Source organism: Annulohypoxylon maeteangense, assembly GCF_022496945.1.
Source record: "Annulohypoxylon maeteangense strain CBS 123835 unplaced genomic scaffold GGS22scaffold_4, whole genome shotgun sequence".
In the NCBI taxonomy this organism is placed as follows: domain Eukaryota; kingdom Fungi; phylum Ascomycota; class Sordariomycetes; order Xylariales; family Hypoxylaceae; genus Annulohypoxylon; species Annulohypoxylon maeteangense.
Window position 1 is genome coordinate 1,112,376 of NW_025953251.1, and position 25,891 is coordinate 1,138,266.

At 46.9% G+C, this 25,891-nt stretch overlaps 6 protein-coding genes across 6 annotated transcripts; 4 read left to right on the plus strand and 2 right to left on the minus strand.

Moving 5' to 3' along the window:
* Positions 1–1,208: 1,208 nt before the first annotated feature.
* GGS22DRAFT_186218 (uncharacterized protein) lies at positions 1,209–2,043 on the plus strand (the record flags this gene model as incomplete). Its single annotated transcript, XM_047964423.1, has 3 exons — positions 1,209–1,299; positions 1,412–1,552; positions 1,631–2,043. 3 exons carry the CDS (start codon positions 1,209–1,211, stop codon positions 2,041–2,043), a joined length of 645 nt encoding a protein of 214 aa, XP_047821223.1.
* Positions 2,044–4,071: 2,028 nt separating this feature from the next.
* GGS22DRAFT_186219 (uncharacterized protein) lies at positions 4,072–5,046 on the minus strand (the record flags this gene model as incomplete). Its single annotated transcript, XM_047964424.1, has 1 exon — positions 4,072–5,046. One exon carries the CDS (start codon positions 5,044–5,046, stop codon positions 4,072–4,074), a length of 975 nt encoding a protein of 324 aa, XP_047821224.1.
* Positions 5,047–13,308: 8,262 nt separating this feature from the next.
* On the plus strand, positions 13,309–15,389 carry GGS22DRAFT_157033 (uncharacterized protein). The gene is made up of 4 exons (XM_047960445.1): positions 13,309–14,039; positions 14,101–14,326; positions 14,478–14,512; positions 14,565–15,389. Exons 1-4 carry the CDS (start codon positions 13,893–13,895, stop codon positions 14,928–14,930), a joined length of 774 nt encoding a protein of 257 aa, XP_047821225.1. The 5' UTR covers positions 13,309–13,892; the 3' UTR covers positions 14,931–15,389.
* GGS22DRAFT_108816 (uncharacterized protein) lies at positions 14,566–15,982 on the minus strand. The gene is made up of 2 exons (XM_047957879.1): positions 15,392–15,982; positions 14,566–15,339 (listed from the first exon to the last, which is right to left on the minus strand). The coding sequence occupies exons 1-2, from the start codon at positions 15,936–15,938 to the stop codon at positions 14,951–14,953; spliced, it is 936 nt and encodes a 311-aa protein (XP_047821226.1). The 5' UTR covers positions 15,939–15,982; the 3' UTR covers positions 14,566–14,950.
* Positions 15,983–17,212: 1,230 nt separating this feature from the next.
* Positions 17,213–18,696, plus strand: GGS22DRAFT_157041 (phosphotransferase family protein). The gene has a single exon (XM_047960446.1). The coding sequence runs from the start codon at positions 17,308–17,310 to the stop codon at positions 18,505–18,507; it is 1,200 nt and encodes a 399-aa protein (XP_047821227.1). The 5' UTR covers positions 17,213–17,307; the 3' UTR covers positions 18,508–18,696.
* Positions 18,697–20,378: 1,682 nt separating this feature from the next.
* On the plus strand, positions 20,379–22,580 carry GGS22DRAFT_157046 (P-loop containing nucleoside triphosphate hydrolase protein). The gene is made up of 7 exons (XM_047960447.1): positions 20,379–20,510; positions 20,561–20,581; positions 20,633–20,918; positions 21,026–21,554; positions 21,643–21,751; positions 21,813–21,933; positions 22,004–22,580. The coding sequence occupies exons 1-7, from the start codon at positions 20,490–20,492 to the stop codon at positions 22,021–22,023; spliced, it is 1,107 nt and encodes a 368-aa protein (XP_047821228.1). The 5' UTR covers positions 20,379–20,489; the 3' UTR covers positions 22,024–22,580.
* Positions 22,581–25,891: the final 3,311 nt, after the last annotated feature.

Here is a 25,891-nt window from a genome sequence, read left to right on the forward strand (position 1 = left end):
TTAGACGTAGCCTGCTTCTCTTCATATGTCCAGGGTTGCAATGGGGCTGCAACGAGGCGGGGTGTGCAGCAAGACTATTTGCGTCGCTAGAAATACTACAGGGCACCGTAGTAGCCTGTAATGTATTTATCCTTGGGTTGCCATGGATTTGCTTATGGGATCGACCCTGGAACGTATTTGATATAAATGACAGGTCAGGTCTTTTGACCGCTGACCAAAAGAGCATTTGTGCGACGGTACCGAAGACTCGACTCAAGCCCGATAGCAGCGAATGCTACTTCGACATATATATCTATATTATTCAGCCACATGTGCAGTTGTTTAGGAATGTTGATCGATGATGGCGTCAACAACCTCAGTCTGGTCCTTCACATAAGGCGGAATCGGCATGTTTGTACGATCGTAATTTAATGACTATATTTACTTATCCAAGATCCTGATTATAATTATCTCAATTAATGACTTAAGATGCCTCGATGGAGTTACACAAAACGTGTTAATTAACCCTGATAGTTGTCAGTTTGTTTTCAACGTAGGCAAGTGTACCACAATAAAGTACCTATCTAGGCATATAAAGACCAGCAACTCACATGATTACCTAGATACAGTCTATCTTGAAGTCATCATAGTTACAATATGATATCATCCATGAAGACCCCTAATAGCGAAGAAATGGACACTCATGGAAAACGAGTGATTGAATAAGATGCCCATAATGTTTGTAAGGCTGGTACTACAGTTAACTACAGAATGATACAGCCATTAAACTTGGAAATCCCCAATTGAGGATACCTCAAGTTTGACGGCAAACTAACCTAGGTATCCAAGACCTGCCCTGTTCACTTCCCAGGCGAGCCTATCCCAGAGATACTGCTATCAACTGTGTGGTTATACATGACATAGACAGCAATCAGCCACTCTGTTAACTGCGTAGCAATCAACTCTGATGATACTCCCTACAACCATATGCGATGAGTTATTCACCCCTCTGCCAATCTACGTATTCACACACACGTCTTGAATACGTGTATAGTTGACTGCTATGTTTAGATAAACGACATCAGGGACTGTAACTCATCAAGTTTTTAGTTTTGTATTTAAACATGCTTCGGTCAACATTCAGAGTGCTCTTCGCAGATGATCAACTCACCATTAACTTTCACTACAGAGACAGACCATTATATGATCATATTTTCTTCTACCCCAAAATGAAGTCTCTCACTGACGAGGAGATCTCGGAATTTATCGCACACGATGTGGAGCCATATACAATCTTTGTGCTCCTGACAAACTGCCAAGGTCAGTAATAAAAAATATCGAAGCTCTTGGGTACCTAATAAATGTTAGGAACGAGACAGCAAAATAGCAATAAGATATAGCAAGATAACAACTAACAGTTGATGGTATCTAGGAACATGGCCTGATACAGGATTGGGGGGTGTTCTTAAGAGATCCTATCCGGCTGCGTACGGCCGGTACAAAGGCCACTGTGCCGAGAAGAATGGTCCGGATGGGCATCCCACAGAGGCTCTAGCGGGATCTTGCCATATAAGTATGATATCCGAGTCTTCCCCGATTAGCTTGGAGCCATCTCCCTTCCATTGGTAGTATTCCTAACTGCGAGTCTTAGTTCCTCCAATTTCCGTTGATCACGTTAATCGTCCCGTTCCGCCCGCCTATATCGCTTGCATATTCTCTAGCTTCGGGGACGGCCACCGAAACTGGTTCAATACTGACAAGCCGGGCCGGAGCTCCAAGGCGCTGATCCGATTACAGACTGCCGACGGTTTTGGCGAACTGAAAAAATTACTCAGGGAAATGGGATTGAACCGTGCCCAGGAGACAAGCTGCTCGGATGAAATAGAGAGTACAAGTGAAAGCCCACAGAAACCCAACTGGACGGAGAATGGCCTGAACATGAAAGTCTGCCTATATGAACAGAATGGCAAAGACTTCCAAATGCAGTGGAAAGAGGTAGATGGTATAAGTCAAGGGGGGGTGTTTTCGGATGCCCTTAGTTATCGGCTCCCTGCAAGGCTTTAGCTGTTTCGGGTATGGCGGGGGCCGCTTTGGGTATAACGCGGTACATTCAAAGAATGACAAGAAAGATGCTAGCTCATGATTGGCTAAGAGTGTCCGAGTCACCACTTTGAGCATAGCTTGGCCGGACTTGCAAATTAAGCTATCCTCTAGCTGTAAATAGGCTTAGTCGCTGAGCTAGCTTTATCCTAATTGGCCAGATATAGTTAAGGTCGGGCTCGGATTAACTTTAATTCGCTTAACCGAAGCGCTAACTACTTCAGGCTTTATAGCTAACTTATGTAATAGCTACGAATATATTAATATTTGAAAAGTAATAATTTAATTGGTTAATAAAATTATACTTTTATACATCTTTATGAATTATGAAATCAAATCGTCCAGTGAGAAGACTTTGTTTCCACAAAAAATATATCGATAAGAATAAAATTTCTTGATTGGTTCAAAACGGTACATCAGACTTAGTCTCCAAAAGGTCTGCGCCATACCAGAAACAGTTAAAGCCTTGCAGGGAGCCGATAACTAAGGGCATCCGAAAACACCCCCCCTTGACTTAATCAAAGACTGCTTCCGGGGTTGGCAGGGTCGGTGGATTTTCCCAGAGAAGCGGCCTGAACCTCTCCCCAAACCTCTCCCCAAACCTAGGCCAGTCTCCAGTTCTGGTCACAAACATAAGTACGAATATGATAGTACGCCTCATGTTCACCATTCCAGTCATCATGGTGGTGGGCATACTGGCAGTGATTCCCATTCTCATGGGCATTCATCTACTAGTCACTCGATGGGTGGGGGTGGCATGTAATAATAACACGATGGGTACCATGTCTTGATATATATTTCCACATTTTTATCAAATCGTTGAGTTTTGAAAGTGGAAGATGTTTATCATCTGCTCCTAATAGACTGATAAAAAACCGTTTGAACATATAAATCTGCGTAGATACTACACATAGGCACTAAGAAAGTAAATATATGTAGCGTCCCCACCCCTATTTCTAAGCTGATGTTACCAATCCAGACAAGGTCGTTGTTTCCTTGGACGGACTATTGACTTTATGATTAGTCGATAACTTTAAATAGACCACGGGATCTCAGCTGTCAACCTAATACTGCGGGGCAAGTCAACTTCTTCCAACTTTCTTCATTCCCTCAATCTTCAAGATATATTTAACAGTACCTAGAACTACCTATCAAGCATGACTGTTGGGGTTCGGAACACCGACGACGTCGACCCATCCGGATTTGCCGTTGAGTGACTGGTTGATCGATATCTGAAGAACAGGATGCGATGGCTATTATTCCCGCCCTATTCCCGAGGGGGAAATTCACCTTCTGGACGGAAACAGCTGGCTTCCTCAACTCCGGGGTAGAACAGAGTGGACATTCAACGGGAACTGGCATAAGGTGTACATTCGATACCGTAGTCGGTCAGCGTACCGACGTTGGAATGTCTGAGAAGACGGCAACTCGCACGATTCTCTTACCTACCGGCCGAATCAGCTCACACCGTGGATATGCATGTCTCAGATATATCTCACGTAAGCTGACCACATGGACAAGACATTAGTGTCTATTATTGCAACTTAAACAGGAATAGTTGAGTAACACAAACCAATGCCGTGTTCGAATGCAACATCAACTCAAATTCTGCTGTCAGGAACTCTACTAACGAGACCCCCCTAACATAAGGAACATAGATAGCTACCCGTCCGTCTAACGAGATGTTGCCGAGAGGACATGGGTATGTATGAAGCGAAGTAGTTCAATGCTAACTATATTCCTTATAGTTAAAAAAAAATAGATATCAACAAAGTATATATCCTGGAAGCAAGGTACAAAACCCCTCGCGAATACCCGCCACGCTCGACGCCCGGACGCCACCTTTTTAATGCTATGCCGTGTTGTGAGAGCTCTCTATTTTATGGCTGGCTATCTTCGGCCGCTTGCCAATTTCATCGAATATCATTAGTTTTATTATATTAGTCCCCCGCGGAGATCTCCGTGCTTCGACCTTCTCTCAACAAAGGGAAATCATCCTGTTCCGTGGTGGTGCGTATATCCGTGTTCGTGGTACGGGCTATATGACATCGGACTCACAGTCGGAGTGGGAGGCGATCTTGGAGGATAAACTACTTCGGCCGGTAGCTCGACGGCGTATGTGGGTATAGGTGAGACCGGGGTATTCCCACGCGTCTCCTCGTGTCCTAGTTCCGCCGCCAGGAGTGGGACGTCGGATGTGCGTTTATGGCTTCCATCGTCGGCCTTCACATGGTCGTAATTGTCTGCCGGAAGTTCCTTCCACTCTTGGTGCGTGTCCCCTAGCTCCGCAGCTGCAAACTGTGTGTTGTGGTGCGCGTATGCGACATGCGGCGATGCCATCGACGAAACGAAGCTTTGGTTGCCGGGCATATTACTGTTCGAAAGCTCAACATCGTGGTTTGTCCCGTTTGCCGAGGGAGGGGGAGGGGTTTGTGATCGCCGCCTTTTTGAGTATAACCATATGAACCACGCTAGCAACCCCAACCCGACGGTACCGATGCCGATGCCAGCGCCTAACCCGATCTTTGCGCCTGTCGAGATGCTGCTCTGTGCTACGGGGCTCAGACTTTGTGTCGCTTCGGGCGAGCTCGTCGACGTTGGCGATCCAGGTGATGAAGTAGCTGCCGCAGCCTGTGATAAGAATGCTTCCTTAGACACGGCTATTGTTACACCAGTGCCCTGACAGTTATTTTGCATGGTATCATAGACAGCATTTAGATCGCCGGGGCTCTCGTTTGCGACACACATGGCCGTGTTATAAATGAAATTCCCCTTGTTCCTACACAAGCACTGGTTCAACTCTTGTCCCGTACTCCCCGAACATTGTGTCTGGTTTGCCGCGTCGGTAATGCATTCTTGCGAGCCTTCAGGGTATGCCGAAAAGTCATTCTCGAGTTGGGCCGCCGAGCTCCGTGCCTGGAGGGTGATGCTGAGAAGCAGCGAGGTCGGCAGCGCCAGGAACTTCATGCCGGGGTTTCCCTCGTGGGTAGACGACAATAGGGGATGCTTAAGTCTTCCAGAATGGGCTCACGTCTATAGGCAGTCGGCTGTCCAGAGGTATCCGAGTTGGTAATTACATTCGCCCTCGATGGTGGTGGTGAGTTGCCACTTGGTCCCGGATGATTTACGGTTACGGATGAAGAAAAAAAAAGGGAGGGAAAAGAAAAAACCGTGCACGAATTTGGCCAGAAGGCCCATCACAGACGGAAGGGTACATTATGTAATTTGCTTTTTGATCAGCCTCATGGATCTCCCGCCCAATGATGGACAGGATCCTCGCATGATCGAAACAGCACCCCTGGGGCTAGCAGAAGTTCAAGCCTGGAACACTAGGGCGGTCAACATTTTGGGAAATCCTGGGCAGCACGGATTTTTAATGCTATGTATAATCGGTATGATACCTTATGCTATGGAGGTCTTTCAGGCTCTCGTTGTGTCCTGTATAAATTCGTCTACGAGTCTTACAGCGGATTTCGCTTCAGACGCGCTTGTCGTGTGAAGATTTGATAGCACTGCGGCACGTATCCAGCTCTACGGTCGAGGGAGCCGGCTATCCCATCAGCCCAACATGACAATATCGTCTGCCGTCTGGGGTCCTCGTACGCTAGATCGTTGTTAATTTGTCGATGCTACGACAGGTCCCAGTGCCGGGCACCAATGAAAACGCGCCAATGCCTTGTCGTTAGAGATTTGCACGCCCAGACCATGCCACCATCGCGGTCGATGTATGCAAAATGTGGGTTATCGTTCATTAGCACTTTTCATTAGCACCCTTCTGGCACTTCGTTTTATGTATTCTATACAATACAGACCGGGGGAGCGAAGATTCCGCAATACGAAGTAGCCTATTACCCTAGCCTAGCCCCCCTCCATCTCCGTCGATCATTCCCGTCGGATTGCGGTGTTTAGAAAAGGCTGGAACTGGAACGGGCAGGACGGAAAAGAGCGACGAGTTTTAGCGTGAAGAACACTGATACATACGTTGAGCGGGAAAAAAGGGAGAAGAATTGGGAAGGAAAAAAAAGTAAAATAAACTAAGACTCGTACACGTGTAGCTACATACATACATGCGCAGCTGGGACGTTGTTGTTTTTTTCTTTCTTTTCTCGTACAACATGTGCCGTGTCCGTGTCTCTCCGCCGCGCGCGCCGTGGCTAATCCAACACTAGGTACTAATGACACTACTATGTACGCTGTATGTACACAGCACCAACACCGACACCGACACTAAAGCCAACACTAATAATCAACGTATCTAACGGCAGCCACGCGCCCCGATTCCTCGTCCATACGTCCTATTAGGAAAGCGTGCGGAAACGGTTTGCTGTTGTTTGCTATGCTATCCTTTCTTTTTCTGCTTATCTGTCCTTGATTATACATACAATGTACACACATAATATGTACACAGGACTTCCAGATTTCCAAAGACGTGCGCGCTCGCTGGCGGCCTCCACCGTTAGGGCTGGTTTTGTATGGTCCGGTTATGGATTTGTCTTCGGGCTAGCGTGTCGTTTAGCGTTATCAGGGTTAAGAGTTAAGAAGTCTTGGCTGGCTAAGGGGTGCGAAAAAAAAAAAGCGCGAAGGTCCGATATGCGATCTGCCGCCGCCTACTATTGGGTGACGTGAGATTCCTATCTGACGTCGTTTATCGTATTGATGCACCACCGTCGTCATCTATCTCCTAACGTGCATTGTGACCTAGACACTATCAGGATGAGAGAGAAGAAAGACTCGAGTAAGGTCGTGTTATAATAGAGAGTCGTAAAAATAGACTGTGTTAGGTGTTAGGTGAAAGTATCGGATCATTTCGAAATTCTAGGTCTGATCACTGTTTCGTATGTGAAGTATTGTTCCTCGAAGAATGTGTCACTTCTTGAGAATAAGAGATCCCTGATCAAGCAGTTTGTTGGACTTTGCTGAACTAGCTTCAGGGGTATCATCGAATCATACAAATGTATTCCACACGAGATCTCGAGTGGTGTTATTTTGGTTGTGGAACACTGTTAAGCGTTCCGGTCATAAATGTATATACCTGCAACTGGGGAGTATCTAGTCGTAATCCGCATTCCTCTCTCGACCCCTCTTTCTGGCACCGGCATCTGCAAATCAGAACAAATACGCCGACATTGGAAGAGCAAATTCTTGGAGTTGGAATCCAAGATCGAAAGCTTCCGTTCACATTGCCAGCCAATCGAAGAGCCAAAAATAAACTCCATCCATGAAGCCAGGTGATGATATACGTGAGTATTTGCCTGTTTTTTTCAAGCCGTCCTCGTCAATTCCGTGACAAAAAAAAGAAGCCCATAACTATGGGAATAAGAATCATTTGGGTATGAGTAAACTCGACGTCGCTGAAATCGATGCCTTAATATCGTAGAAGGACAAGGAAACGCGAAGATGTAATGACGAGTGATTTTACGGCAATGATGTGTTAATTAATTGGTTAATGACCTCCTAAGCTATCCCCGTTAATCCCGTTAGTCGGGTGTCTATCTGGGGAGCCTTGGGTGCTCTTGACGCCATTAACTTGTGTAGTCCGCGGTGATTTGGTAGAAGGGGACAAGTTCTCGCTAGTGTAATCTAGAGGCTCATTCGACACCATGCTCCGGGGTGTCAAGTGAGTAGCGTTTTGCATAGCTAATTTTTGTTCGTCGTTGAGAAGGTGAACTAGACCTTGCTCGAAGCATATGCGCGCATAGTCGGGGTCGTCCGGTGAGACCGCAATAAGGCCTCTTCTTGGGACACGGTGCTCTGGAAATGGAGTTTTGCTTGGCTGATATCGTCCCGGCTTGTCTTCGCCTACCAACTGCCCATTTATATAATGCTTGGATCTCGGCGCAAATCCGCCTCGGCTGTCGGCATCTGGATCCTGTCTCCACTTTGCTGGAGTGCTGAAGGTTGCTAGAGCCGATTCATTTTCCGGGAGCTCGCAGTAGCAAATTGACAATTTGACGTTGCGAAGATGGGGTATGGTGGGTACAATGTACAGGAAGTCCGATTCCTTTTGTTCAAGTTAGTTTTACTTCAATAGGATTGGTTGTACTAAGGAATTTAGTAAACTTACTTTGACAAAGAACATGTTATCCATATCGAAGAAAAGTTTTGCCGCTTCACCACGAAGCTGTTCAAGTCTCCTGTAACCGACTGTTCGGGGATTACCTCCGTAATAATCAGGCATTTGTTCACCTAGATGGTAGATTTTGCTTTGCGTTAGAGAGTATCTGTCTTGTTCGAGACGCCAGATAACTCTTTTCGCTATTTGCGATACTGGAAGACGATCCCACGCAGTGTCTGGAAATTGGTTAGGTATGATCATACCCTCGTATAAATTTTAAGCAACTTACATCTGGAGAGTTGAGTGTCCTTCTCGCCCAAAAGCAGTGCAACTTGCGTATTGAGTAGCCACTGTTCACGTCCGTTTGGGTTCCTAGTCGCCGACGGATTGATCGTGTCGTATCGAACCCCTAGGGCCTTCGAAAAGAGCTCAGCTATGTCCTTCTGCTTTGGGTCCGGACACGCATCGAGCCATCGTAGCAAGGGAGGCAATTTGGACACGCGAATTCTTTCCAACTCTTCCTGGCGGGCTCGATGTATCTCCGCTTCACGTGCGGCTCGCTCTACGCGTTTTCGCTCTCGCTCCTCTTCCTCTCGCAGGCGTCGAGCTTCCTCTTCAGCAGCCTCCTTTTCTCGGCGGATTCTAGCTTCTTCCTGTTGCTTGAGTTCCTCCTCCTTTCGTTTCATTTCAGCTTCTTGTGCTTTTCTTTCTCGTTCCTTTCTTTCCTGCTCCTCCTTCTGCTTCCGCTTCTGTTCCTCCTCCTCCAGGCGTGCCTTCTCCTCCTCTTCTTTACGTTTCTTCTCTTCCATCTCGAGGCGAGCTCGCTCTTCTTCCTGGAGTCGCTTCTTCTCAGCCTCCTGTTTCTTGGCTTCTGCCTCTTGCTTCTTCTTTCTTTCTGCTTCTTGCCTCTTCATTTCGGCCTCTTGCTGTTGTCGCTCGGCTTCTTTCCTTGCTTCTTCTGCGGCAATCGCATCTGCTTCAGCTTGTCGTCGCTTGGCTTCTTTGCGCTCGCGCTCACGCTCACGCTCAATTTGAGCCTCGCTATGATCAGCAGCATGCGATTGAGGCGCGTCGCGCATCTCAACATCAATGTCGTCAGAAGCCACAGTGATACTCTCCTTGCGGTCGCGGTTTGCCTTCTTGGCTTTGGGAGCTTCCTTGCGATCGGCTTCTAGAGGTCGCTGCCGCTTAGTAGAATCACGTGACACATCTCGTTTCTGTTGACGATTCTCTGGAGAAGAAGTGTGTAATTGACGTCGTTCTTTGCCCTCTTGGTCAAGTTTTCGTCGTTTGATAGGAACCTCGCTATCGTTGTCTCCTAGCCCGTGTCGAGGTGGCGTGACACTAGATCGATGTCTCTTGGCTGAGCCTTCGCCAATAGATAGTCTATCATTAGACTCATCACGTTTAATGGCCTTTGTCCGGTCATGGTACTTCTCCGAAAGTCGATCTGGCCGTTTCTCGTGTCCATCGTCATTCTTCGAATCACCGCGATCCGTGGTAGAATTATTTGACGCCATGCTCGCACGTCGCTGTTTCTCTCGGTGTCCCTTCAAATCTTTACCCGAGATGAGTTTCCTTCGAGGCTTCACCGCTTCGGTATCAGAAGAACCACCAGCAAGATCGGAATCAACTAGTTTTGACCGTGTTGGTTGTTGTTTGGCTACGTGCGGAGACGGTTCTCGATCTGATGTGGTAATGTGTAACACTCGTTCTTCCTTCTTCGGACGACCGGGCCCACGTTTCGGGGAAGTTTGTTCGTCGTGATTGCCAAAAGAAAGCGAGCGCCTCTTTTCTTTGGGACTTCCTGAAACCTTAGTAGGATTAGGTTTCTTCTTGGCACTGGCGTCAGCATCACGCGAGGGGCTCGATTGTCGACGCTTGAGTTGAGTTTTGGTATCTAGGTTAGATTCATTGCGATTAGCACGTCGGGTTTCGTGGTCGATCTCACGATCACGCTCCCGTTTGCCAGGGGACTTCGTCTTAGAACCTTTGGGTGCCTTCTTAAATTCGTCAAAAGCGTTCTTCAGAAGATGTTCCTCATCCTTCCACTGAGGCCCCTCTCGACGCCTAGCTATTTCGTAGTACGTCTGTCCCTTAAAACGACGTGTCGGGTCGAAATTAGATGCGTTGAGTAAGAGCTTGATAACCTCAATATTCTCCCCACCAATAGCTGCCAACATCGGTGTGCCATATTCTGTTGGGAGGCTAGGGACCGGGCGCGGGTCAGGATTAGCGCCTCCTAGGGCGAGAAGAAGCTCGACAACAAAACTATGGCCGCCACGAGCCGCATTAACTAAAGCCTCAGGATCATCACAGCGTTCCTTGACCTGGAGCACACGAGTCACCGTCTCATTATCGCCTCGCGCTGCAGCTTGTCTGAGCGTCTTGTCATCAAGGTTCATATACAGTAGATGGTTACTGGTCTTGGTCGATCGCACAGCACCACCGCGGCGTTGTGCGGCCAATGAACTACTGCCTGGTGCCGTGGGCGAGCGTCGGGGGCTCTCAGGTCCGTGAGACGAAAGAGTATCTGGTAAGTCATGAGGCTGGTGGTCTTCAGACGTTCGGCGCAGCTCCCCAACTTTCTCCTTTGCTTCCCTTAAAGCGGCTCGGATCTCTTCTGCGTTCTCTAGGTCGTCGGGTACTTTCTCAAGTGGCTCGTGTCCTTCAGCATCGGCTTTGCGAGGATTTACACCGGCTTTCAACAATAGCTTCACAACACCCAAATGTCCATTCTCTACAGCATCCAGCAATGGTGTCTCCTTGTCGCTGTTCCGACAATCTAGATTGCATCCCGCATCGATTAGAAGTTGAACAATTGGCTCATGTCCGTTTAGCGATGCAACTTGAAGTGGTGTGTTGCCAGCGTAGTCAGCAAAATTGAGATCTTCAGGTCGCTCAGTTAGTCGTTTCTTAGCGGCATCATATTCGCCTTTCGCACAAGCCTTGGCTAGCAAAGTCTGCCCGTGGTTGTCAACGTGTTTCTTATGAGCTGGCATCCTTGCGGGAGATATTGTCGATTCGCCAGTGACTGGAGTGGCGATGCTTCTCAACTTCGAGCTGCGGGGATGGGGGCTTCCACTGGCGGAAGAATCGTCGGAATGATAATCGGTAGACTGAAGCGGGGCAGGGCGTCTTTTCTTGATACCATTTGAAGACTGTGATGGAAGTTGAGTGGATTGGCTTCGCCGATGAATACGGTTGTGCGGTGAGAGTGAGCGATTTCGAGACGTTGAATGTTTATCGTGGGGTATTCTAGCAGATGCAGATTTGGGGTCTTTTTCTCTCGCGCCAGCAAGGTGTTCGAGGCTTGTATCTGAGATGCGTGGACGACGAATTTTGCGTGACTCACTCTCATCATCAGATTCAGCTTTGGGTGCCTTACGTTTACCTGGTAGCAATCTGTCTACAGATTTTGACTTGTTTTTTATGGGATCTTTCGAGGATTTGGATTTGGATGACTCTGACCCAGACTCGGAAGGGACATCACCGGACCTGCGACGCCGATGGAGCTGGTCGTGGTTGCTGCGACGATGGGGAGGCGGAGATGCGGGTGCAGAACTCAGCCCACTCGAAGCATCTTTATTGCGTGGTTGCTTCTCCTTAGTAAAGAGCCGTTTTTTCTTCTCCAGTGAGGAAGCAACAGCAGCAGCAGCGTCGGAAGGTACACCATTGCGATCGCCATCTTTACCATCTTTACCATCCTTCAAACTCTTCCTCGAGGGCGGTAACGCATCAATCTCACCATCGCTCTTATCTTCGTGCTTGATCACCTTACGTGGTTTTGATGGAGAGACGCCATCTTTCCCTGGAAGGACGATTGTTTCAGCATCTGAGTGCTGGTCAAGGTCGACATCATCATCCCGCGCGCTAATAACCGTCGTCGCAGGCCGTGACTCTTTGGATGAAGAAGAGGTTTTGGCGGTCAAAGGAAGTTTAACGTTATTCGTCGTGTTGTTATTCGCTGTCACCGTTGTCTTTGGATCATCAGACTCAGCGACTCCCCGCTTTGGAGAAGCGGCCTGTTTCGTGTTTGCGGACTCGACAGCATTCTGCGCATCCATAGCATTCAATTCATATACCGAAATATAATACAGTGCACCATGATGGCCACTCGTGGGTGACTTTAAGGAAGAAGGTTCGTGGTGGAAACGCTATACAGACTTGGCGAATACCTAGGTAAAGTCTACTCTACGACGAGACGAGATGATACGATACGAGTACGAGTTTTAACGGTCGGTCGCGGGTCAAACAGCTGGAGTGGATGAGCTTGACGGGATGTGAGAGGCGAGTTCGGACGGGTTTGGATTGGATCTTGTGGACACTAAACGGGATTCAAACAAATTGAGTGTTTGCTAATATATCGCTTATGAACAGAAGTCGTCGCGAATAATGACCAGAATCAATTGTGAATAATTTTGAATTTTGGAGTAGGGAAATTATTTGCAAAAATTGAATGACACGGTAAAGGTTGGAAGGATGCAGCAACCAAAGCACAGTTTAAGGGAAAATACGCTAGCTAACGAGAGCAAGAGCAATAACAATCCATGGATCCTAGAACCTAGTACATAGCAATAGATAGGCAGATAGGCAAGCAGGCAAGGCAGGCAATGGCAAAGCGCATAACGAAGGAAACGACACTGAAGACTTGACCCAGCAAGCCCAGGTGGAAAAGGAAGGCCAGACTGCCAAATCGCCTACACAAAAAGGAAAGAGAACGGGTACGAGAGTACTTGATGTAGGCTATGCTCAAAGATAGACTAGCGTGGTTTGTTAGTGTGGTGACACTAGGACTGGTTTCCCTGCGAAGCCAGTGACGATCAATTTCAGAGATCAGTCTAACAAGCCGCGAACGTGTCTGATTGGTCGATAGATTGGATACGGATGGGTCGGGTGGCCGGTATTTCCGCAAATTTGCAGAGTGAGCAAGAGTGAGCCAGTGAGAAGGCGGGTGAGATGAGGACCTAAGTTTTCTCTTCGCCCCCCGACAGCGGCTACCCCTGCTTGTTTTGCCCTACTTGCACTCAATTATGCTTTATTGTCTCGTCTGCCTATCCAACCTATCCAGCCTATCCCAGGCAGGCTATGCAGCTACTGTGCAGCTACTATGCAGAATGTACGGCGTACTACTTGTTTAATGTTGTTTTCCGCCCCTCACTCCCATTTCTTTCCCAGCTTTTCCTTCGCTACGACTCGTCCAATTTTCTTCTCTTGTTCTCTTAACAGGACTCAATTATTGATTGTTACTAAATAAATTGCACATCTCCTGCGAGTCTTGATCTTTTCAACCCGAGATTCTTTCTGGCTACCCAGTATTATCCAGCAATCAGCAATCAGCGACGCAGCCTGACCATCCTACGGTCTGACCACTCTTCTCCTTTTTAAACGGATTGCTCAACCCACCTTCTTGTCTGATAAGCCATCCCACGTTGATCGGCTTTTCCAGGTCCATGAACCAACCCGTCTATTCTATTTATCTCAAACGAGTTCGAAATTATTGATGCGCAGCCCTAGCCTTATGTATTGCTCTGTGGATTAGTTACACACGCGATCACTTTTCGCTTTTCATCTTCGATGGCGAATCGTATCATATTTAATATTCTCTAACCAATCTTTTGCAGCAAAACTTCGCTACCATTAGGCATCTCTAGGTTGACGCCCAATTCGCCAGTTCTCGACAGTATTACAAGTACTGTAGTTTAGATCTTGCAGTCGAAACCCACCGAGCCTGTCGGTGGCCACTCATCATCTCATCATGGCTGGAGACTTGATGGATTCCACATCCACTAATTTGACCCTCCCCGAATCTCTCGACCAAGTCCGAATTGCAGCTTTACCCGCAGCGGCATATTACATTTCCGATTTTATCACGCAGGATGAAGAGGAAGCAATTCTAGAAAAAGTGCGGTTGTCATTCATTTTGAACGTGATGCTCTTGTGCCGGTTGCCTGACTATCTTGCAGATAGCCTCGGCACCGAAACCGCGGTGGAAGCAACTCACTCATCGCCGCCTACAAACTTGGCCATCCGATCTGGTGAATAACAAATTGATGGACGCTCCGTTGCCGGCTTGGTTGAACGATCCGATCGTGCCTCGCTTAAAATCCATCCCACTTTCGAAAACCCTTGGTTCATCCGACATATTTTCCGACAGCCCTCACCAGAAACCGAATCATGTTTTAATCAATGGTACGTGTAGACGCATATCCGTGTTGGAACTTGATATATCCTCCTTTTCTAGGGGGTTTTCATGTTCTCATCGTTGCCATCATGTTCGTCCGAGAAAGTGACCTATAGTTGTAAGATTCTTGATCGGCCTAGATGATTAATGTATAGCCAGAATACCCTCCTGGCATCGGAATAATGCCTCACAAGGTAAGAAGTTAGAGTCTGGGACAGTCGTGACGAACTGCTCATCCTGTTACAGGACGGAGCTGCGTATCATCCCGTTGTGTGTACTGTGAGCCTTGGTGCTAGCCTCTGTCTCAATATCTACAAATCCAAGGATGACGGTAGTCTAGATCCTGAGCCAGCTTGGAGAATACTACAAGAGCCTCGAAGCTTACTCGTCACCACATCTGCTTTGTACACGGAATTCCTACACGGTATCGAGGATATTACGGAGGACGTTGAACTTTCAAGGGGTACAATTGCTAACTGGGAACTCCTCCGCTCGCCCGACGACTTTACAGACGGCTCCAACATACGGAAGACCCGTACCAGCCTAACTTATCGAGACGTGATGAAAGTGTCGAAAATCGGCGGCAAGCTTGGATTGTTCCAGAAAAAGTGATTTTCAAGCATACTCAATTTTCAATACACACCGGGTATCATTCTCCATTTTCCCTGCACCTTTTCGAGACCGAACATTTCACCGTACCAGTTCTTAGTGCCTTTAGCGGTGACACCAAGATTAACCGTGACAAACAACACCGCACAGATCAGTGTTCTGTTATACAGCTGGCCTTCGGGCGCTGCTACTATCGCCAGAGAAATATACAATATGCATTCGCATGTATAATGCGGGCACACCAAATACCGGAATAAACCATCGTCTGGTAGCGAATACTTCTTGAGTCTAGACAGATAGCTATGGCATCTGTATTGCATGAACCACGAGGTTAGGAACATAGAGACACCAACGACCTCTTTGAACGATAGAGTCTCGTTATGAAAAGACCTCTCAGAAGACCGGATTGAATCTATGGCTACTTTTTAGAATGCTGCAAAATCGAAAATCACCGTAGTACCTACTAGATCCTTCAACCCAAACGGAAATGTTTGTGCAGAAGTAAAACGCGGCTCCTAATAGCCAATGAACGACCCACATCTTGGAAGGTGAAGGTCGGAGAACAGCGAGGTATTCATAAAGACGTCTCACGCCTTGTAAGCTCATCAAGAGCCAGGCAAGGATAACCTGGTTGATCGTCATCGACGACCTCTCGCTCGATGCTTGATTTCTAACGATGAAATCCATGATCGATCCATGCTGAAGAAACTGGACTGCCCAGAAAGCGGAGCAGGTCACGGAAAGTATGTAGAAATGAATGAACCATGAATGAGGAACTTTTCCAACAGACGTCGCCCAACTGGTAGCCTTGACGAGAAGCCCATTCCCGGCTCTCTTATCTCTACCGTTCTCGGCTGAGCTTCGAGCACCGTACCGAGTGAGCAAGCTTTGTATAGATTCTGGAGTTGCTGCGATGGCCAAAACTGTTGCGGCCGCAAGGACGTAGAAAAGCTGGCAATACGTTGCTGGGTTGATGTCGGCGGCGTATGCAAGCAGATCCGTTGCTTGCATCTTGAAGCAAGGGAATTAATTCTCTATGCTCGATGTTGATAACGTAGTGAATTGAGAAGCATGTGATGAAGTTCCGAAGTCTCATTTTAGAAACCTTTTTCGTTAGTGTTGTTTATACGCTTTAATGCGATATTCCATTTACGAATATGCATTCAAACAATATATAATGTCGACCAAGGTCGTCGGCTACTCCTCTCCCATTTCTTTTCTTTTCCAAAATCTTTACCTGAAAATATCCAGATTTACACAAAAAACAATTAGATTAATATCTAATACCCCACTAAAATACTAGGTAGTCTGAACACAGATTCGGACCATCAGCAAATGAGTTTTTCCTGCCTCATGACCTGCAAACAGCGAGGCCTCAGCATTTCATGCACCTATCAAGCTGTTACATTAACATAGCGGTCTTCGATTCTTGAACTTCCTCTAGTATAGACTCATACGTGGTTTTTGCTACTTATGTAAACGACAACGGATTGTATTCAGCCGGGGATTTATCTTCATGATCTACAGTGAGGTTGTTCTAAAGAACCCGCTGTGGTGTACCTAACAAGGTAAATCGGATATCTAAGCCTCTCACCTCCAACTATGAGGCTCTAAACGACAACTCAACCGTCGTAGGCCGCCTTATTAGCCAGTGACAAGTTAACACAGGCCGTAGCCTTAATTGGTGGTATAATGATGTTGGTTACATTCCAAGCGACGCTAAGGCAATGTAAAATGCCGCCATCATTTGGTTGGTACTGCTGAATTGGCCATCATTGTGCATGAGGTCCAACGAGGTGAGACGTTATTCCGCCCGATCGTCGTCACAACTCGCACTGAGAAAGTAGGGCAACAATCGATAAAAACTGTGTCTCAATCCAAATCAGTTGGACTCCACGCGATATATCTGCTTCGACTTTCGAGTTATTCTAGATGTCATTGCACCTTGCCAAAATCTTCCTTGCTAACATCAGAATCCTACCTCAACGTTAACCACGCCAGAGACAAGTTCACTCTCCACACAATGCCTCCCAAGATCAGGTGCACTGAAATGGAAAAAGACGACGTTGTGTGGCGGAAATACGAGGAATACACCGACGAGTGGCGTAGTACCATTGGAAAAGCTGATCTGTACCGCGCTATCGCCGACTTCATCTTGAAATTCAAAGAGGGTAAAGCAGTGGAGATGCATAGGAGATTCGCCGGCGGATATAACGTTATCTATCGTCTTGAATACAAGGATGGCTCATCTGCTATAATGAGAGTCCCAATAAAGGGTAGACCGTGAATTACACACATCGATACTACAGATTACTGACTACCAAGTATATCAGGCTGTTTCCCGTATCCGGATGAAAAAGTTCGTTATGAAGCGGCTACAATGCGATATATCGCTACTCATACTACTATACCTATCCCACATGTCTACCACTACGGAACCGCAGCTGAGAATCCTACTGGCATAGGCCCATTCATCATAATGGACTATATAGACCATAATCAATCGATGTGCTATGAAGTTCTTGACAGATCTCTCCCGGCTGATAAGCCACCTATCCTAGATCCAAACATTAGCGAGGAGAAACTAGAGTATCTATATGCTCAGATGGCCAACATATTACTTCAGCTATTCTCCTTGAAATTCCCTCGAATAGGTTCTCTCGTTGAAGAGGAAGACAAGACTATCTCCGTCAAAGGACGTCCTTTAATCGCAAATATGAGCGATGTAGCCGTACACACAAATATGCCAGTAAGCGTCCTGCCAAAACCATCTCAGACGTTTGCCACTGAGGACGAGTGGTACAGCGCTCTCGCCGACCTGCACATGGCGCAGCTCTCATACCAACACAACGATGCCATAGTGGATGAGGACGAAGACGACGCCCGCGACAAATACGTCGCTCGTCAACTATTTCGGAACCTCGTCAAGGAGAAACGTCTCTTTCCGCGAACATCGGAATCGGACGGCGGGTTCAGGTTGTTCTGCGAGGATTTTAGGCCAGTGAGCGCTCTCCTGGACGAAGACTTAAAGATCGTCGGCGTCATAGACTGGGAGTTCACGTACGTCGCCCCGGCACAGTTCAGTTTCGACCCCCCTTGGTGGCTACTTCTAGACCATCCGGACCATTGGACCCTGGGGTATGAGGATTGGATGAAGACCTATGAGCCTCGGCTCCAGACCTTTCTACGTGTTCTAGAGGCCGAGGAAAAGAAGATGGCTGTTGCGAGTTTAGCTGATAAAGTCGAGGGCTTGTCGCTTACTACGGATGGAAACACCGACACAGAGATACCGCTTTCTCAGCGCATGCGGGAGAGCTGGGAGAAGCGGACTTGGATGGTTAGTCTCGCGGCTAGGAAGAGCTGGTCGTTCGATTACATATGGTGGAAATACCTCGACGAGAGCTACTTCGGGCCGAACGAGGATCAGGACCATAAAGCTAGACTAGAACTCCTTTCCGAGCCGCAGAGAAAGCTGATGGATCCATTTGTAGCACGCAAGTTGGAAGAGGGTAAAGACGGTGAGAAAGTTAACTTCGGAGACGAAGATTCGCCAAGTTTACTGGAGGAGCTGCTGGTTTGATGGCCATCCCGAATGGTGTGATTATAGGGCGGGATAACCCGGGGCATGATTGTGCCCTTTATCTTTCAATGCTATTACTGATAGACCGCTGTGGTAATGCCGCCTGGCACATCCTACCCCCTCACCCCCTTTTACTGATAGCTAAAAATGCCGGGTGAAATTTATGAGAACTTTGGAACTTAGTAGGGCATATATCTTAGCAAATATAACTAAAATCAAATATAATCCATGACCATTGTACTTATACCGAGCGTTTCTATACTAATTTGTAAGGCAATGTAATTACTAGAGTATAAGCTATGATTGTAGATATTAATACCAACCTTAAATCTAAATAGGAAAATGACACCAATATCCTACCTACTTAAGTATAGATACCTAGAGAAGAGATATCGGCAGTATTGTGGTTTTTAAGTGGCGATGAATGATACCTACGGTAGGTCGGTATTTTTCTTCTCCTCGTGGCGCGATTTAGAGGACTAATATGACACTCACTAGGCTGATATAGCATCAGGTAGGGTATATGTGACAATTAATATGTGACCACTAGAAACAGGTAAAACTGGGTATATTATCATGGCGTTCTGTGAGATTGTATCTGGACGAGTTAGATAAGGGTAGACAGGTATATAATATGAAATATTTACATTAACATTCTTCTCCTTTCCGCCCCATCGCTTCCTATGTCTGATCTCATAGCGACGTGTGAGACTTTCATTGTATTATAGTTACATAAGAATACAATATCTTACCTTCGCAGATATATCCTGAAAAAACACATAATTCGTTCGAAAATATTTCCTTAATGTGGAAGGAAGCTGTTGGAGTTTTCCGTTGTGGCTTTTGTCGACCAACATTTCCAACGCTAATGAACGCCTCTTTGTAAGACAGCATATATGCACCTCCTTACATGATAGGCTTGGACTTGAAAGAATACATAGTACCCCCCTTGCATTATCGTGTATCTGTAAGTACTTGCTTTTCATCAACTACCGGCGTCTTGCCTCTACTTGGTTTCTCGACTTGCAAATGTTGTTAGAAATCGATCCCTTAATATCTATCATTTGTTTGTTTATTGAGGTCGTGATTTTTATTGAAGCCCCTATTATAATTTACCCGCCGTACTTTGTGGTGGCAGAAAATCTAATATATGAGGCTTACGTACGTGGAAGGGATTGGTGGTAGCATGTTTTTCTGGGAACTCAACTTGTCACAATCTGATACAACTTGTGTAACTCTGTTACGCCTCGATAAATATCAAGTGACTAGAATATATTGTCACCGCTCATGGGCTTCACGGGATCTTCTTGGCTGTGGCTTGTGGCTTGTTACATATGTACGGCTGATCGTAGACCAAAGCTCAACTAATGGATAGTGAATAGTACCGTATACAACATAGTGAAAACTGGCTACACTCTGAGAACACTTCCTGACTAGTGGTGTAGATGCTATTGGAAAGGCGTGTTTCTAAGAACTTCACAAAATATAGGAGGCTGTTGGTCTGGGTTACGGGTCAAATGTTGATGACGGATACTTCCTTTGATCATGTACAATGACATAGTTCCTAACTGTAGCCTAGCCGCTCGGTAATATGGACAGTATTAAATTGTCTCACTATGTTAACGTTTAAGCCACTCGTGAGGATGGGTAAGACATTACATAGAATTAAGACACAGTACCGATTCGTCAAGTAGACGTTGGATTATTCATATATTTATTTACAGAGTATTCTTATATGTCTCTAATCAGCTACAGAGGAGTTGCATATATAGGAGCTTTCGGGGAAATTACGGCAAATAGTGGGGTTGACATCACCAGCAAAAAAAAAGTCGATTATTCAATTTTGCCCCGCTAAATCTTTACCTAGTACGCTTCGAAATTCATCAGAACAAAGATTGAACTTCGTGCTGTGAGAAAGACTGAGAAGAAATATCGCGTACACTCCGAAACTCACTACGAAGCATCTTGTTAAAACCGCCAAGATGTCGACGACGGTAGAAAAGGTAAGTTATCTAACGTCTTATGAAGGAGCAAACTACTAACTCGTTCGTAGATTAAGGAGATCGAGTCCGAAGTGGGTTTGGAGTCTTGAACGGTATACAAAATGTACTAAATTCTGTGATAGATGGCTCGAACTCAAAAGAACAAGGCGACTTCGTTTCACTTGGGTCAACTGAAGGCAAAGTTGGCGAAACTGAAGCGAGAGCTCTTGACCCCTTCATCAAGTGGCGGAGGCGGTGGAGGTGCTGGTTTCGACGTTGCCAGAACTGGTGTTGCCAGTGTTGGTTTTATCGGCTTCCCTTCCGTCGGGAAGAGTACTCTGATGAGTCGATTGACTGGTCAGCATTCGGAAGCTGCGGCGTACGAGTTCACTACTTTGACGTCTGTCCCTGGACAAGTCATGTATAATGGTATGGCAATCAAACCTTTCTTCCCCCTATCTCCACTATCTCAGGACCTCTCGGGTAGTTCTTTTTATTGTTATTGTGGATGATTCATCTGACGCCGCGTCGTGTAGGAGCCCCTTTACAAATGATTGACCTTCCGGGTATTATCGAGGGAGCCAAGGATGGAAGAGGTCGTGGTCGTCAGGTGATTGCTGTCGCTAAAACTTGCCACTTGATCTTCATCGTATTAGATGTAAACAAACCCTTGACAGACAAGCGGGTTATTGAAACAGAATTAGAAGGATTCGGCATTCGTATCAATAAGGAGCCGCCGAATATTACCTTCAAGAAGAAGGACAAGGGGGGACTTAATATTTCAAGTACCGTACCACTAACCCACATCGACAATGACGAAATCAGAGCCGTCATGGCCGAGTACCGTATCAACTCAGCAGATATTGCGATTCGCTGTGATGCTACGATTGATGATCTGATCGACATCCTAGAAGCCAAGAGTCGCAGCTATATTCCAGTCATTTACGTCCTCAACAAGATCGACGCAATCAGCATCGAGGAGCTAGACCTGTTGTACCGAATCCCCAACGCGGTTCCTATCAGCTCTGAGCATGGATGGAACGTCGACGAACTAATGGAGGCTATGTACGTCTCGAACCCCCTATACCCTTAGGAACCTTTACAAGTTACGAAGGTGTGTAAGCACACATGGCTAATCTCCTTTTTCCTGCAGGTGGGACAAGCTAAAATTGGTCCGGGTTTACACGAAGCCAAAAGGGAAGATGCCGGACTATTCAGCGCCTGTTGTACTCCGTTCCACCAGGTGCACCGTCGAGGACTTTGTAAGTACCTCGCTTCGGTAACTTTTGACCGGTGCAAACCCGCTGACCAATGAACCTCAAGTGTAACGCAATCCACCGGAGCATTGTCGAACAGTTCAAAACCGCGATCGTCTACGGAAAGTCTGTAAAGCACCAGCCCCAGCGCGTGGGGCTTTCTCACGAACTGGCCGACGAGGACATTGGTATGATTGCCTTGCCAATATTTCACCATCTCCGCAATAAATCGGATACTAACCTCACCCGTTGCTCTAGTTACTGTTGTCAAGAGATGAGTGGTCAGGCGGTCCACCCCCAAAAAAGCCAAAAAGGGGGTCAGAAACCCCCCAATTGGCCTCGGCCTACGCATCATCGTTCAGGGCGTCGAGTCCTGAAGGAGATTGGCTCTTTCGCGTGCGCATTTCCGAGCCTGAGATTTGTATTTAACACGATGGATGGACAATGATACCCAAGAGGCATCATAATCTTACGACGCTAATGGGCAGCTTCAGGAACAGGGGCAAGAGGGGATACGGATGTTTGCAGATTTGCGGATCAAGGGACAGACCGTAGCCGATGCGGCGCACCAGTAACGGAAAGTAATGTTTGCTTTTTTTCTGGAAGGGCACCGATCATGCAAAGAATGGTACAGTAGCGGACGAGTTTGCATGCGAGGATCTGAAAAATACGCAGGTCCAGGCCGGTGAAGTGGCAGTTGGGTTTCCAATCTCGAGATTGCTATAATCCCTTTTGCGGGGGAATGCCACGATGCATCAATAGATAGATAGGCACCTAGAGATAGTAAGCCGCAGCCGCACGTTGAAATCATAAATGCCTGAGCGCACTCCGCATATACTCCAGAGACCCAGGGCTGCAAATCGTCAAGACCTGCATAACCGAAGGGCCTCAGTTGATGCGACCAATGTTTCCGACGGGGCGGGGGATGCATAGCGGTGCCTTACTTTATTCTTCAGAGGCCGTTTTAAGGCACGTCTGCACGTTTACACGTCTTTTAAGGCAACGGTCTATACGTTCTATGACACCCCTCCCCCTTTTTTCCCTCTATTATTTCTTATACATTACCTACCTACATACATACCTAGTACATATATACACACGCACACACACATACATACATATGCATACATACATACAACACGTACATACGCCACAATGATGAGCTCGACAATTTATTGCCGGTCGCTGCCTTGGCCTTGCGTATCTGTCGTTGCACCTTTAAACGACCGGAATATTTTTGGACCAGTCAACGGTCCAGCATAGAAATTATCCACTCCCCAAAGTGGCCGAACGGCAAATTGGTACCTGCTTCCAACCTTTCACAACGCTTCTCTAGCCGCCCACGGTACATCTGACAGCCCCCTTCGTGGAGAAAAGTTCTCGATCGTCTGGAATTTTGGGGGTCATTACGGGGCCTTCTGGGCAATAATATGTACCTTTCTCGTAACCCAAACTTTTTCCCTATAGTTACCTAGTATGTATGTATGTATGTATGTATGTATGTACATACTCGCATCCAACGAGATGTTCGTTAATCTCAGATTATCGATTTTTCTTTCCCTTTCCTTTGGTTCATTATTCCATCTACCTCATGGCCTGGCCATGCGGGACCCAAGCCAAGGCTAGTTCCCAAGTTCCTAAAGCCATGCGAGACTAACCTTGCTCGACCGCCACACACAACACGTACATTACCACATACAACATACAACGCACACACATAGATACCTACACACATGGATGCGTTTTCGTGGGTAGCTACTAGGTAGGTAGCTGACTGATGACAAATAACGCCATCGCTTCCTTTCCTGTTACCATGTATAGGTCGGTAGGTAGGTATTTTTATTTATTTGTATTATTTGTTTTCTTCTTTCGTTCGCAGGCAATTCAAAGCGAATCTTGGGGATGTTACCGTACACACACACTCACATTCGCGGTTGTCACCGTAGCTTTTCTGGGAAATGCCGGGTTGCGTTGTTCCAGCAGCCTCATTTTTGCTCGAGCTGTGCTAGCCTCGGGACATCCTATGGCTATTCCCCTAAACCTTTCTACTTCCCAAGGGGTAAGGTTGGCTGCAAGGCAACAATATAGGGCGGTCTAGCCTATGTTGGACTTTCTCCTTCTCGTCCTCGGATTTCTTTCTCTGACGCGATGATGGTGTAGGTAGGTAGGTATGTATGTAGATTGATATGATATCGCGTCAACTGCGGGTTTCGATATTTCGTTTCCAATATTATTTTCTCTCGTGATCGCATTTGGTAATCCGTTCATCTCTCTTCGTCAATGCTGCTTTTCCCAATTAGAGGAATTAGTAGGAGTCATCGTGACCGATGAGGAGACCCGAGTGTCGTATGTAATAGTTTATGCTTTATTATCATCGTCTCTCTGTTCTGCTCGGGTCGAACTGCTTTGCGCCGTTACGCGACTCACTAACGCCGAGGTTTGCTTACGGGAAACTGGTATGTCGTCTTAAGTGTATGGGTACTTAGCCAATGACTGCTGCTTTTAGGGACGAAGATGTATCGCGGCATGACGTTACTTCGATCGCCAAATAGTGCGCACTGCGCAGGGTATTGTATCTAAACTCCACAGCCGCATTGTCGGCAACGTACCGCCGCCGGGGTCGGCTAAGGTTCATGGCTTATTATGGAAGACAGGGTGAGTTCGCGAGTCGCGACTTTTAAAGGATTCTACTCTATGAAAATCATATATGGGAGGAGTAGCCGAATCTCGAACTGCAACGACCCATAAGGCATGAGGTACGTATGGAGGGGGGGTGTTGAGCCTTGCATGAAGCCGAAAGAAACAAGTTACAAGATTAAGAGCTGCACAGACGCCTCGCAGCTTTGTACATACAGAATACCTACCTACTGTAACACAAATCTCGGCCTTGTGGCAACAACTGGTGCTTTTCGTAAGGACGCTAAGCTCGAACGAGCCCTTGCTTTCTAGGATTCAAGCCTCTTCTGAAGAGTTAGGCATGGATAGTCCAGGATATAGATAGAGCTGACCAACTGGAAGATAGCCCGGCCGACGGAAAAGAGTATTGTACTCGCTTGGACCTCCTGACCATTCATGCCCAATCGCCCAACGGACCTCGGTGAAGGCCTCGCGTCTGACCCGGAAATTATGTCCAATGGTAATTCCAGGCTGCGCTTCTCGACCTGTTGTTGGTTGCTCTGCCTTTTGGATCCAAGGAGCCGGAATATTCAGACCTATCTAAGCCCTTTGCCTACCTACCTCATACCATAGTAATAGTAGGGAAATCTGTTGGTGGCCTGAGAGAAGCAATAACTACTCGCGGTCGAGCCGCTGAAGAACAATAGTTTCATAATGATGTGGAAATGAGATGTAACAGAGAAAATCCTCTTACCAATATTTGAGTGTTAAAAATGAGTGAATATGTAAATGCGTAGGTAGGTAAATGCGTGAATGTGAGCGTTCTCACCGGCCGACGAAATAGTGAGGTATGTCGAAGCACGTTGGAGGCGATGTTGATCCTAGGTAGATATCATCCCGACGGCTTGGGGGTCTAGATGCTACACAAGGCTTGCTTGCCGCGACAGCTTGATAGAACAACCCTCACCGGTTAAGTGAGTGAGTATTACAGGAGTAAATTTCAGACGAGATCTACTCCTGAATGAACTGGCGTTCCGTTGCATTGCTGGCATTTCGTCACGAGGCCGTAAGAGGCTCATGAGAGGTTTCCAGAAACACTGCGCTGTCTCATAGTATGTAGTGCTTAACATAGACAGTAGTATACTTTGACCTATGTATATCGTGTACGTCAATGGCTCTAGCGAGACCATTAATAAGGCGTAGACTCTTAAGAGATCTCAACCCCGGTTTGCATGACATCGATCTTTTAATGGCCTGCCATGATCTGCCCAAGAAGTATGAGGCTTTCCGCTTTCCGGCATTGAGCGGTAGACAACCGATGAAAATATAGGTGTGGAACAGCTGGGGGAAGAAAGGAACAGAGGTCGTGACCTTCATTAGAAACAGAAATGTCAAGAAAAAACTCACAGACTTTGGGGGGACCCCCGGCACCATCGGCCTTGGGGCTGCTTGGGGGGGAAAAAAACAGACAGGGGCCCCCGTATCCATATGCTGCTCATCTCAATTTGACCTGGTCGAGGTTGTCTCACA

Excerpts from the sequence above, each read along its gene's own strand:
- GGS22DRAFT_108816 (XM_047957879.1), bottom strand. The coding sequence starts at position 15,938 with ATGCAAGCAACGGATCTGCTTGCATACGCCGCCGACATCAACCCAGCA. Across the intron at positions 15,340-15,391 it reads CGTTTGGGTTGAAGGATCTA|ATTCAATCCGGTCTTCTGAG; the intron begins GTAGGTACTACG and ends AAGTAGCCATAG.
- GGS22DRAFT_157041 (XM_047960446.1), top strand. The coding sequence starts at position 17,308 with ATGCGATATATCGCTACTCATACTACTATACCTATCCCACATGTCTAC.
- GGS22DRAFT_157033 (XM_047960445.1), top strand. The coding sequence starts at position 13,893 with ATGGCTGGAGACTTGATGGATTCCACATCCACTAATTTGACCCTCCCC. Across the intron at positions 14,040-14,100 it reads AGGAAGCAATTCTAGAAAAA|ATAGCCTCGGCACCGAAACC; the intron begins GTGCGGTTGTCA and ends ACTATCTTGCAG. Across the intron at positions 14,513-14,564 it reads TCGGAATAATGCCTCACAAG|GACGGAGCTGCGTATCATCC; the intron begins GTAAGAAGTTAG and ends ATCCTGTTACAG.
- GGS22DRAFT_157046 (XM_047960447.1), top strand. The coding sequence starts at position 20,490 with ATGTCGACGACGGTAGAAAAG. Across the intron at positions 20,919-21,025 it reads TGGACAAGTCATGTATAATG|GAGCCCCTTTACAAATGATT; the intron begins GTATGGCAATCA and ends CGCGTCGTGTAG. Across the intron at positions 21,555-21,642 it reads GACGAACTAATGGAGGCTAT|GTGGGACAAGCTAAAATTGG; the intron begins GTACGTCTCGAA and ends TTTTTCCTGCAG.